The sequence below is a fragment of the Seriola aureovittata genome, chromosome 9 (assembly GCF_021018895.1).
Source record: "Seriola aureovittata isolate HTS-2021-v1 ecotype China chromosome 9, ASM2101889v1, whole genome shotgun sequence".
In the NCBI taxonomy this organism is placed as follows: Eukaryota; Metazoa; Chordata; class Actinopteri; order Carangiformes; family Carangidae; genus Seriola; species Seriola aureovittata.
The window spans coordinates 2,437,049-2,448,972 of NC_079372.1; the positions used below are offsets into that span (position 1 = coordinate 2,437,049).

The 11,924-nt window shown below is 40.8% G+C and overlaps 1 protein-coding gene across 3 annotated transcripts; it reads right to left on the reverse strand.

The window, feature by feature from the left end:
• Nucleotides 1-66: 66 nt before the first annotated feature.
• Nucleotides 67-10,776, reverse strand: znf362b (zinc finger protein 362b). Of its 3 annotated transcripts, none has more exons than XM_056385701.1 (9): nt 10,627-10,776; nt 8,534-8,597; nt 7,977-8,223; nt 7,406-7,510; nt 6,532-6,850; nt 5,623-5,847; nt 5,143-5,221; nt 4,865-5,023; nt 67-4,181 (listed from the first exon to the last, which is right to left on the reverse strand). In XM_056385701.1, exons 2-9 carry the CDS (start codon nt 8,594-8,596, stop codon nt 4,065-4,067), a joined length of 1,314 nt encoding a protein of 437 aa, XP_056241676.1. In that variant the 5' UTR covers nt 8,597; nt 10,627-10,776; the 3' UTR covers nt 67-4,064. The 3 variants fall into 3 exon arrangements, with proteins under 3 accessions (XP_056241676.1, XP_056241673.1, XP_056241675.1); XM_056385698.1 differs by having other exon boundaries at nt 7,977-8,250; nt 10,627-10,773; XM_056385700.1 differs by having other exon boundaries at nt 7,989-8,250; nt 10,627-10,769.
• Between the last annotated feature and the right edge of the window lie 1,148 nt (nt 10,777-11,924).

Consider the following 11,924-nt stretch of genomic DNA (forward strand, 5'->3'; position numbering starts at 1 on the left):
TCTACGTCGCACTCGGAAAAAACTGATTTTTTTGGTACACCTTTTAGTAAACCAAGTTATCAGTGATGAATTTGTAACAGTCTGTTTATTAAACAAGGTAAAGATACAAAGCTTTTTTTCCTTTTTTAAACATTGATAACCTTAGTTGAACTTCTCAGTCTTGGCTGTGCATATTTAGTTTTCTAGAAACTGTATATGAAACCACAATGCAAGACAGGAAAAAGTGTAATAAATCTACGCAATATCTTTTCATAGAGAACATGGGTTAAACAGTTATCATACAGATTACAGCTCAGGAACTCCATGCGGAAGGAAAAAATAAAAATGTTTACACGATTGAATACTGCAGAACACAATACAGAGTAATGGAAATGGGATGATAAAACAGTTAAGGCTTACATGTAAATAACTGATATAAAACATGAATATTAATAACATACGGGTAGACTAAAATAATTACAGTAAGTCCATACATAAACTTTTACAAAACCCAAAAAGAACATGTTTATGAAAACTTAAAAATAGGTACTATAAATGAGTAACATGTTTTACAGTACAGCAACATGTACATTTTCCCATTATCTCAAGAGAGAGAGTAAGTTGAAGAGGCAGGGTCTGTTGTTGGCGTAAATGTCTGTTTTCAGGCCAGTGGCTTGAGTAATAAGTTTTTATTCTTTTGAAAACATACTATATACTGTATATGTAATTTACATTATTCTCAGTTCCATCTCAAACATAACATCTAGCTGTAGCACCTTTTCTGAAGTGCCCTGAAGAACACAGGGTACCCTATTAGTACCATCCAGAGGTTAAAGTTACAGTAAAAATACAACAAACAATACTGTGTACAATGAAAAGAATACTAAAGGAGAAAAAAAAATCAAAAGGAGAAACATCACCTCCACACAAACTCATAATATTGGCCTATGGAATATGACTTATACTGCAGTTTATTTCAAATGGGTAAAGCTTATTAAAGATTAAAAAGAATCTTAACTGGGTCGGAGTACAATAACTTCACATTTTGGTCCAGTGGTTGGGTGTAAAAATTTACCACTCGAGTAAAATTTATGTGTATTTAAAAAGTAGGGCTGAGTAGAGTAGAGCTGGCACTGATGCATGTGCAATGTATTCAACCTCTGCAACATATACTTCTAATACTAAGAAAATAAAAGTCAAAGCTTAACAGAATAGAGAAAGCACACACACTGTTACAAGATTTGCTTTCTCTTAAAACCTCAACAAGGTTCATATATGGCACGAGTTAATGGGATGTGAGGAAACCATAATGTAAAAAGCAGTGTTTCTTTGATCATAAGTGATGATCATGAAGGTGCCGTAAAAGTTAACATCAAATATGAAGTGAAAGATTTTGGAAATAAAAAAAAAAACATTCATCTTTCTTCCCTTCCATGTTGCTATATTTTTTGCCTCCCCAAGTCAATAATACAACTTCTTAATACAATCATTAAATGTTTAAATTGTCATCTACCGATTGCCTTTCTTCAAATTTAGACGACCCTGTAAATGTGTACTTGCACAAAAATGTGAGTAAAAGCAAATAAAGTAACAGATAAAGACTGTTATTTATACACAGTCAGTACTCTTAGCTGCCACAAGTAATGCCCTTTGGCATTTTCCATCCAACAAGATTGAAACAATTTGAGCCAAAACCACAAGGCCTAAAAGTGCTTTAAGATTATCTTTGGATGTCTCCAGAATACACCCAGCAAACATTTTTCTACTTTCTCAATTCTTTATAAGGGCAAATATCATCTGGCACATTTTAGAAACCCATTTCATGGAAGAGGAAAAAAAAACAACAAAAAAAACAAACTAACTAAAACATTTCTGATGGCCAATGCATCCGGCAGTTTACATGACGCTTACGAAAGTGCTTATTAAATCTGACACAAGACATTCTTTGCCACTCGATCCTCCGGACAACATCTAGCTGTATTGTTACATTCACAAAATAATGCTGTGCTCATTTTTGACAGACAGCCTGTGTCAAGACGAATGGAGGCAGTCCACTTACTGAATCTAGCACTGAATGCTTACAGTGCGTTCAGAAAGTATTCAGACCCCTTCACTTCTTTACATTTTGTTATGTTGCAGCCTTATGCTAAAATCATTTAAATTCATTTTTCCCCTCATCAATCTACACTCAACACCTTATAATGACAAAGTGAAAATTTTAGAAATGTTTGCAAATTTATTAAAAATGAAAAACTGAAACATCACTTAAACCTAGGAATTCAGACCGTTTGCTCTGACACTTGAAATTTAGCTCAGGTGCCTCCAATTTCTCTTGATCATCTTTGAGATGTGTCTACACCTTGGCTGGAGTCCACCACAGTTCAGTTGATTGGACATGATTTGGAAAGAGACACACCTGTCTATATAATGTCTCATAGTTGATAATGCAGTTCAGAGCAAAACTCAAGCCATGAGGTAAAGGAACCGCGTGCAGAGCTCAGAGACAGGGTTGCGTCGGGCACAAATCTGCGGCTACAAAAAATGTCTGCTGCATCGGCTGCGGTCAAAGCAAAGGAAGGTTCCTAAGCAAAATAAATGAATACTGAGGAAAGGTTCCTCAATGTTCCCTTTCTTATCTCCTTCAGCATAGGGTACACTGGACCATCCTTTATGAAAGCAAAGAAGATAATGCCATCCCAGAATTCCTTGCGGCAGAAACACCATTCCAAAAAACACCATTCCACTTCATTAACATCCATCCTTGCTGACTAGTGTCAGTGCTGTAGGATTCTCTTAGCACTTCAGTTGTCTTTTCATAAGCCCTCATGAATTCTCCTTCACAGCTTTCCTTGACCTCATGAGGTCAAACAAAGTTGTCAGGAAAGGAAATGTTTTGACTTTTCAACTGCAGCCCACCCTCGCTGAGTCAAACTGAGCAATCAGGGGAAAAGGGTCTTGGTAAGAGCGGTGACCAAGAACCCAATGGTCACTCTGGCTGAACTCCAGGGATCCTGTGTGGAGATGGGAAAAAACCAGAAAGACAACCAGCACTGCAGCTCTCACTGATCTGGGCTTCATGATAGAGCGGTCCGATGAAGCCTCTCCTCATTGGAAGCTGCTTGGAATTTACAAAAAAGCACCTACAGGACTCAGACTGTGAGAAACCAGATTCTCTGGTCTGATGAAACCAAGATCGAACTGTTTGGTCTCAGTTTGAAGCATCATGTCTTGGGGAATCCAGGAACTACTCATCACCTGCCCTTTACCATCCCTAGAGCGGCGTAAGGTGTTGGCAGCTTCGGGCTGTGGAGGTGTTTTTCAGCAGCAGGGACTGGGAGATTGGTCAGGGTTGAGGGAAAGCTGAATGGAGCAAAGTACAGAGAGATCCTTAATGAAAACCTGACCCAGAGTTCTCAGGACCTGGGGTGGAAGGATCACCTTCCCAAAGGAAAATGACCCTAAGCACACAGCCAAAACAACGCAGATGTGGCTTCAGGACAACCCTGTGAATCCCCCTGAGCGGCCCAACCAGAGCCCTGACTTGAACCCAATGCATCATCTCTGGAGTCGACTGAAAATGGCTGTTCACCAACAGTCCCCATGTGACCTGACAGAGCCTGAGAGGATCTGCAGAGAACAATAGCAAAAAATCTGCACATCCAGGTGTGCGTAGCTTGTAGCTTGTTGCGTCACACCCGAGAAAACTAAAGGCTATAATTGCTGCCAAAGGTGCGTCAACAATGTCCTGAGTAAAGGGTCTGAAAACTTATGTCAATGTGATACTTCAGTTTTTCCTTTGTAATAATTTTGCAGAACTTTTCCAAAATGTAGTTTTTCATTTGTTATTATGGGGTACTGAGTGTAGTCTGCTGAGGGGAAAATGAGTTCAAAGGATTTTAGCATGAGACTGCAACATAACAAAATGTGAAAAAAGTGAAGGGGTCTGAATACTTCCTGAATGTGCTGCATGTCAGCTGTCATAATGCTAATGTAAGCCTTATGTAGATGGCCGTGGGTGCAGGGCCTCATAAGCTCCAGCCGAACGTAGACTCTGAATCCGAGCTGCTCCTGAGCAGCCGGGGAGCTCAGATTAGGGAGATGCGTATGGGGATGCTGGGGGACTCGGTCCTCTGGGGTGACTGGTGGCTGACTAGGTGCTCCACCACTGTGTGTTTGGACATGTGCTTCATAAGGTAGGTCTCCTGTAAAGACATGAAAACATTACCTAATGGTCCAAAATGAAATTACTGCCATTATTACATTTTATCTTTGGACATTTGACTTTTTCTTTCCTCACATATTGACTCAAGTATGTCTATCTGCAAAGTAAAACATGACAGAAACTCATTTGTGAAGTCAGAGGGAGGAGCACAACATTACAACCTGGCACCAGGTCAAGTTCAGAAGCACAAAAGTTCATCTTGAGCAAGAGAAGAAGAAAATTTTAAAGCTTTATTGTGCTGGATGTGTTAGCTAAAAAAAACTCTGAACTCACAGTTCAACCAAACACAGAAGTTTTTTTCATAGCTCGGTTATCTCTCTTTTTGGGTGTGTGCTACAACTGGATTTGGAGTAGTCTGTCGGTCTTAAAGAGATATTTGGAGATTAAATATAATACCTTACCAATCTGAGTTATTGGGGAAAAAAATGATTAAATGACCTGGTACTTGGTATTTCCCTCTGTGCCCAACCGAGAGGTGCACCCTTATTAATTATATTAAAAAAACTTCACCACGTTTCTGTACGTTTCAACAGGAGCACGAACATGTTGAGTGTTTAAATGTCACAAACAGGAAGCAGCTACTTTCAGACCAAGCGAAACAGAGTGTCATCAAAGGTCATCAAGACATGCCGAGATAACACACAGTTAACAGGATTTACTCACTGAGGTGTATGCCCGGCCACACATGCTACAGCAGTAGGCCTTAGCATTTTTGATGGCGTGCGCTGACAAGTGGATCTGCAATGATGCGGAGTCTGAGTAGGCACGGTAGCAGTTAGGACATTTATAGGGCTTGTCTTTATTGTGCTGCCTCTGGTGAGACTGTCAGGGAAAAACAAAATAAAAACAGGAATTGTGAAAGCAGACCACCTCATTTTAACTCCTATTAGCTTCGGATTTCAGTTGTGTTTGGCAGTACAGCTGTGTGACCTTGCACTGACCTGGAGGTTGGACAGCTGGGTAAAAGCCTTTTCACATCCAGGGTGAGCACATTTATACGGCCTATCGCCAGTGTGGATTCTGTGGCAAAAGAAGCAGATGATTGGTAAAGGTCGTCAGAGATTACTCAAATTTTGCATTTTAATGCCTTTGGATGAGAGAGAACCACAGCAGCCACAGAAGTACAGCAAACAAGATCAAAGCATTTTCACAACAGATCTTATATGCAAACTAACTCCAACGGTTTTCCCCATATTCTAGTCAAAACCAAAACCATATTGTAAATCCCCAAATTACAAAATACATCTGAGGTTGTAAAGGAACTGCTAAAAAAAAAAAAAACATGACTTTCCAAATGTTGTAAACAGTATTAATCTGTGAGTTGAGTTGATGGAACAGTCACTGATTTGCAGGTGCTCCTCAAGGGGCCATTTCTTATTTCCCACATTAACCTGAAGCTCTGTGTTCACAGCCGGACCGACCTGGTGTGCTGCTGCAGGTGTGACAGCTGACGGAACGAGTTCTCGCAGTAGGAGCAGTGATAGGGTTTGATCCCCAGGTGGATGCGCAGGTGCTGAGACAGGTAGGAGGCGTTGGCAAACGTCTTGGAGCAGTGGGGACACTTGTGTGGTTTGGCCTCCGTGTGGGACTTGGAGTGAATCTGCATCTCTGACTTGGTTAAGAAGGTGAGCGGGCAAACTTTGCATCTTTGTGACAAAAAAAAAAAAAAAAATGCATGAACATGATCAGTTCAGCTGCTTCAGTCAAATAAGGCAAAATAAATCATTTATTTTTTGAATTAATTAATTATTTGTCAAGAATTAAAGACACTATACAACGTAACACCATTCAGTGTCAATACAAAGAGGAACCTCAGTCGTTTTCAAGACAAAGCAAAACACGACCACCTCTGAATTATAATCGATATCCACACCGTCAGTAGCTCTGAGTCAGAGCAGAGTTTAATTCAAAAGAAGTAGGTAACGGTTTAGGATCCAATTAGTTGCAAAGAATTCCCACAGACTTGTCTACTTTGTGCCAACCTCACAAAGTAAGTTTTAGTCTTGCAAGCTCTGTTTTGCTACAAGGTCATATTGTAGAAAATAAAGTAGAAATTGACTAAGTTTGGCAGTTGGAAACCAGATCACTTAGTCTCACTGCCTCTGAAAACTCCTGTTCTTTATGAAAAAGTATAATAGAAGAAGAAGAAGCATGGCGTCATAGTGAAGAAGAGCACATCTCAATCATCTGCAGTCTACTTAAAACCAGACCTGTCTTAGGGAAATGTGTATTGATCTTTTGCAGACCACAATTAAATCTGTGAATTGGCTTTGCACGAGGAACACTGAAAGGAAATGTCCCAACAAAAACAGCAACTTTCTGTGTCAAACCTGTAAGTTTTGCCCTCTTTGGGTGCAACAGTGACACAGCCTTGGTCAGCTAGGATGGGGTACGGCACCACCAGCAGAGGACCGGTGGGGTTTTCAGCTTTGATCTTCTTCCGTCCCCGGGGTGCCTTGGGTGGCGGGCCCAACAGTCCTGCCAGGCCTCCAGCCTTCATGTGGTCCATGCCAGGACCACTAGCCAGGCCAGATATGATGTTCACAGAGGGGGCGCCTCCCAGGCGGTTCTGGCTGCTGGAGGTTGGAGTCGTGGGGGTCAGGGCATCTGAGGTGCTGTGGCTGTCGGGTCGGGATGAAGGAGCCAGACCTGTGGAGAGGGGAACCACGACTATTTTAAACTGTAAACACAGCCACTGTTAGCATGCCTGGAACAGTTGAAAACATGCATTGAAATTGCTAAAGCACAGAAGCATAGTTTACAAAATGGCAAGATAAAATGCAAAGAATGCACGGTTGGTAGTAAATTGGCTAAAAAGTGCAAAAGCACAGATATGTTTGTAAGTTTTGTTTTGTACTAATCAGTCTGAAATCATTAGTATTAATCAGTGTATCCTCATCACCAGCCAGCAGCCTGAAAATCAAAAACTGTCTGTCTTATTCCCTAAGCGCTGTTCAAACATTTGACCATTCATCCATCACAATACACAGTCTCTCCACTTTAAGCATCAAGTATTGTTTTGAAAAATATTAAACTAACTAATGATATAATAAGTACCATAGCAGTTTGCTGTACACCGAACACTGACTGTTAGTACAGTAAATGTACTCGTCTTATTTTCATTGTACCTGTGTGTGTCAGTGTATCCCAATCTAATGTGACAATGTCCTACATACAGTTTATATTAATAACTGACTGCAGTACCTGAGCGATGGTTGATCCGGCCTGGTTGCTCGCCAAGCTGTCTCATGTGCCAGTCTTCCCACAATCCTTTGGCCTTCACTGCTGACTTGTCGTCCATATTTCCATCTGAAAGTTGTCAGGTGATTATTAATCAGCATTTTAATCAGAGAACAGGTGACCGTGTTTTGATACAGACAAACTTCCGTTGTGCAGAATAGCACACAATGTGAGGTCGACAACCTCCACCAGACCTACTCTACCTATACATTTATTTAGTTTCTTTACCTCACAAAACCCTTTTTTTTTCATTCAACAGAATAATCCAAACTCCTCAGTGCATTAGTGTTTAATGTTGTCTTGATAAAGACAGCCATACAGGGACTTTTCCTGGATAAAACACTGTCTAAAAATAGCAAAGTTTCCTGATATAAACATGAAATATCTGATCAAAGAATAGAAAGAATAAGCAAGACTAAAAAAATCTCACCAATCACGCAATGGCAACTTTTGATATTTGAGAGTTCTCGACAGTTGATGCTAATGACACATTTGGGTCTGTATTTACAAATGAATTGTAACAAGGCTTACAGACCATAAAGACTACCTGGTCCGGAGCTGGAGGCGGGGCGGGCGTGCAGAGCGATGTCCGGCTGTCCAGAGCCCTGTGGCTGCGGGTGGTGGCCCGGCACCTGCTGCGGCTGGGGCTTTGGCACCGGCATCCCGTGCTGTGCGCTACCATCTGGGGATGAGGTGGGCACCAGCAGAGACTGCTGGGAAGGGGTGGAGGTGGGCGGCAGGTGCAGGGGTCGGATCTTCTCGGCCATCAGCTGCTCCTTGATCTTGTTAATGAGCACCAGGTTATCCAGCTGAAAGGGTTAACGGGTCATGCTCAACAGACAACAGCCACCATGTGTGAATGTCATTCATGTCCCAAAAACACATCCCAGGACAGAAAACAGTGACCAGCACATAGTACAAGTGTAATTTTATTTTTAAATCGACGGGAGGGAACTGGGACAGATTCTCTGTCTGAGAGTTTATTTCAGTGACGCGCTGGTGCTGAATGGCTGAAAAGACATTCACACATGGAAACAAATGGCAATGAAAAGTGGAAACATCTCCGTTGTTACATGTTACAAGGGGACTTACCTGGCCTGGCATGGATGGAGGGGGCGGCCAGAAATACGGGTTGTTAAATCGAGGCTCTGCCATCCTGAAATGAACAACATTTCCTATAGTCATATTCAAAAGGCAGGTGATATTTAAGGTGGTGTTACAGTGTCACAGTGTGGTTTGTGATGCAAAACACAGTTTTTCAACTTGTTTAAATAATCTAATCAAAACTCGTAGGCAAAGAGTGTGAATGTAACCGACTGCCAGACAGGAACTATAAAGATGAAAATTATGACACGCTAACCACTAACGGGTTTCATGTGTACTAGAAAGGCTGAGCATACATGTTTAATTAGTTCCTATCTCATTCACCTTCGTCTAGCTGTGCATGCACTTCCGCACTTGGTCACAACATTTCAAAGCATTAAGCACAATTTAGTACTAAACTCAAGCTGCTCCACTTATCCAGTGTGGAGAGACTTTGATAAGAAACTCTTCTTACGAGGATGTCTGCAGATATCGGCGAGTTTGAAAGTCGAAGACCTTCATAAGACCAAAAATAAGTGTATTTAAGACAGATTTTGGGATTGCATTGTGCAGGAACTGGAGGATTTTAAACATAAATGTTATTAACACTTTTAAAGGGCTTGCATTAATACATATCTGTTCCTATTTCTACTTTCCTTTAGGAAAAATACCATTATTTTGCAATTTTTAAGACCGGTAAGTAAAAAGGTTTGGTTAATCTAGAGAAGATCTTTTCACGGCAGATGTATTGACAAAAAAAAAAAACCCCCAAAAAACCAAAACAAAACCAAGTTATGACAATTTTATTTCTTTTAGGCTTGTATCTGAAAATGTGTAAAACTGGATTTAACTCGGAAACATATATTTGTATCTCAAGGTTCACTCATCAAGTTTTTGGGGCTTTCATCCACATTTCATGGTCTTGCTCAACAGATGCTCAGTTATGATGGAATGGCTCAGCTGTCATGACCAAACTCCATCCACTGAGGAAGACTGTGGCAAGCGAGTGAAAAATACAGTAAGTGGACCTTTTAAAAACTGTATTTAAGATATTTTGAAGAGTTTTAATGACATGCAGTCACCTTGAAGATAAAATGATCTAATTAATTAAAAACGTAGTAAAGTCATAAACTGATGGCTGTCACTGAGGTCAAAGCTCATGTTTTGACAGTGATTTCTGCTGTAAATTAGGCCTACAGTGTAAACGAGCCAAACTATCACCTTTAACTTCACACAGGTCAAACACATAAATGTCGCCTATAAATATTTTGTCACTCGCAAATACACAGTAGCCTGACAGAGCCAGAACATTTAGCCCCTGTGATCCTTTTGTCTGAGAGTGAATTCCTGAAAATAAGTGCACGTCGCTTTAAATGTTCAGATAAACGCAAAGAAAAAAAAAAAAACTTTCCATTCTTTGACTTTTCGGACATGTCGTGTGTCTGAGAGCAGCTCAGGACTCGCACTGATGGAGGATTGTACGGACCGAGCCTCCCGGTGCGACTCAGACATTCTCAGACAGTTTTCTTAAAACATTTCCAGACAAAAGAGAAACAAAAATGGCAGCCTTATTTTTATAAGGCGGGACGCCATATTCTGCAGACCCCAAAAATTTAGGAGCATGAACATGTTGTCGTGAGGAGGGTGCTGGGGGAGAAGAAGCGGCCGACGCAGACACAAAGGTGTGTTTATCATGTCAAAGGCATGAATGATTGTTTACGGCGAATTGCAGGTTTGAATAGCCCGGCCTCCCCACCTCTTAAAAAAACTGACACTTCCTACAACAACCATGCCCTGCAAAAAACAGCACGGAAACGGACAAGATGCAGGCTCGACCCAAACACCACATCGACTAAAACAACCGTAGCGATGCGTTAAGGTCAAAACACAGCCGGCGCACAATGCCTCGTCCCCCCGCGACACGCTGTGCCATCTTCACCAAATTTCACTTTTAGGGCTGCTTTTTTTTTCCCACATTCTGCAACTTTTGAACGAATCAAAGGACAGCAATTGCACAATGTGCACCGTGCACGCATTTGGGAGTCCATCGCTTATCACAGAAATGCACAGCAGTGAAGACACGAAAAGACATGCACAAATACCTTGTGTCCTGATTGCAGATATTGTCTTGCGAGTACAGCTATAATATAAAAGGTTGATGTTCTTTCTGCCTGCCTCCTGTCGGACCACCGCTTCCGGGTCGCTTTGTTCACTTCTGGGTGCTGCTGCAGGCTCAACACAGTGCACACACACAGGGAAATGTTCTGCTAATGTTGCTTTGGATTTTTATAAGACGACCTACTTTATTCACATTTTAATGGACACCGCATTTCTGATGAATGTATTCACGGCTCTTCAGCGCAGTTTTTGGGTGGATTTAGCGGACAAATCCGCAGGAATATACTCAAAAAATCCCCAAAGAGCAGTAGCACAATGTACAAATACTTCATTACAACCCAAAAGTACTGCGTTCAAAATTTCACTTAAGTAAATAACTACTAAATGTACCCAAATAACAAAAGTTATGTAGCTGAAGCTGCTGAAAGTGCATTTTAACCTTCATATAATTATCTTAATGATCTCGTTATAACGTTATCATTACCTTATCATGTTATCGTTTGTTACCATGTTTTATATGTGAAATCTTCTTCTTCCCAGTCAGATAAATGTAGAGGTAAAACTACATTTGGCTGTTTCTAAAATGCATAGTCAAGGAAAAGAAGATGGTGCCTGAAAACTTAAATGCACCTGTATCTAAAGTGAAGAACCAAAAGCAATATCCAACTCCCCAGTATCTTTCATCTTTTGCAGATTTAGTCCTATGGTAAATAAAGTCTCATTGAGTCTTTTAAAAGAGACCTTGATGATCCCCAGTTTCATAAAGAGAAATAGAAGAAACTATCAAATCCTTAAAAAATAATGTCCCCTTGCACAGATGAGATACCTGGCAAATTTGGCGAAGTCCTTTGTGAGGCCACGTCCACTTTAATTTTTTCTTCAACTATTCCTTCTATGGAAATGAGCCATGCACCCAAGAGCTGGTCAGAGGCTCTACTATCAGTAACTCATCAAGAAGAAAAGAGCTGAGACTCCTATAGACCAATCAACCTGCTCGTGAATGAGGCTATAATTCTTAGTTGTATATTGGCGGAGAGGATGCAGAGGTATTCTTATTTAACTTTAATTTAATCAACCCTGAGCAGACTGGCTTCATACCAGGATGTCAAGGAGAAAATACTTAAATACTTAAAAAAACAGGCGAATACATCTGTATGTTCAAATGAGTATAAATTATATTTAAAGATGCATAAACAGAGAGAGAGAGCTTAGGTTACATAGAGTATATATAACCATTGTGTCCACACATGGTTGAAATAAACCGTCACAGATGTTTCAACAG

Bases quoted from the DNA above. Each gene is read 5' to 3' on its own strand.
- znf362b (XM_056385698.1), bottom strand. From the start codon at position 8,596: ATGGCAGAGCCTCGATTTAACAACCCGTATTTCTGGCCGCCCCCTCCA. The intron at 8,251-8,533 runs GTAAGTCCCCTT...TAACCCTTTCAG, and splicing joins CTCCATCCATGCCAGGCCAG to CTGGATAACCTGGTGCTCAT. The intron at 6,851-7,405 runs GTACTGCAGTCA...CCCTCTCCACAG, and splicing joins CCGGATCAACCATCGCTCAG to GTCTGGCTCCTTCATCCCGA.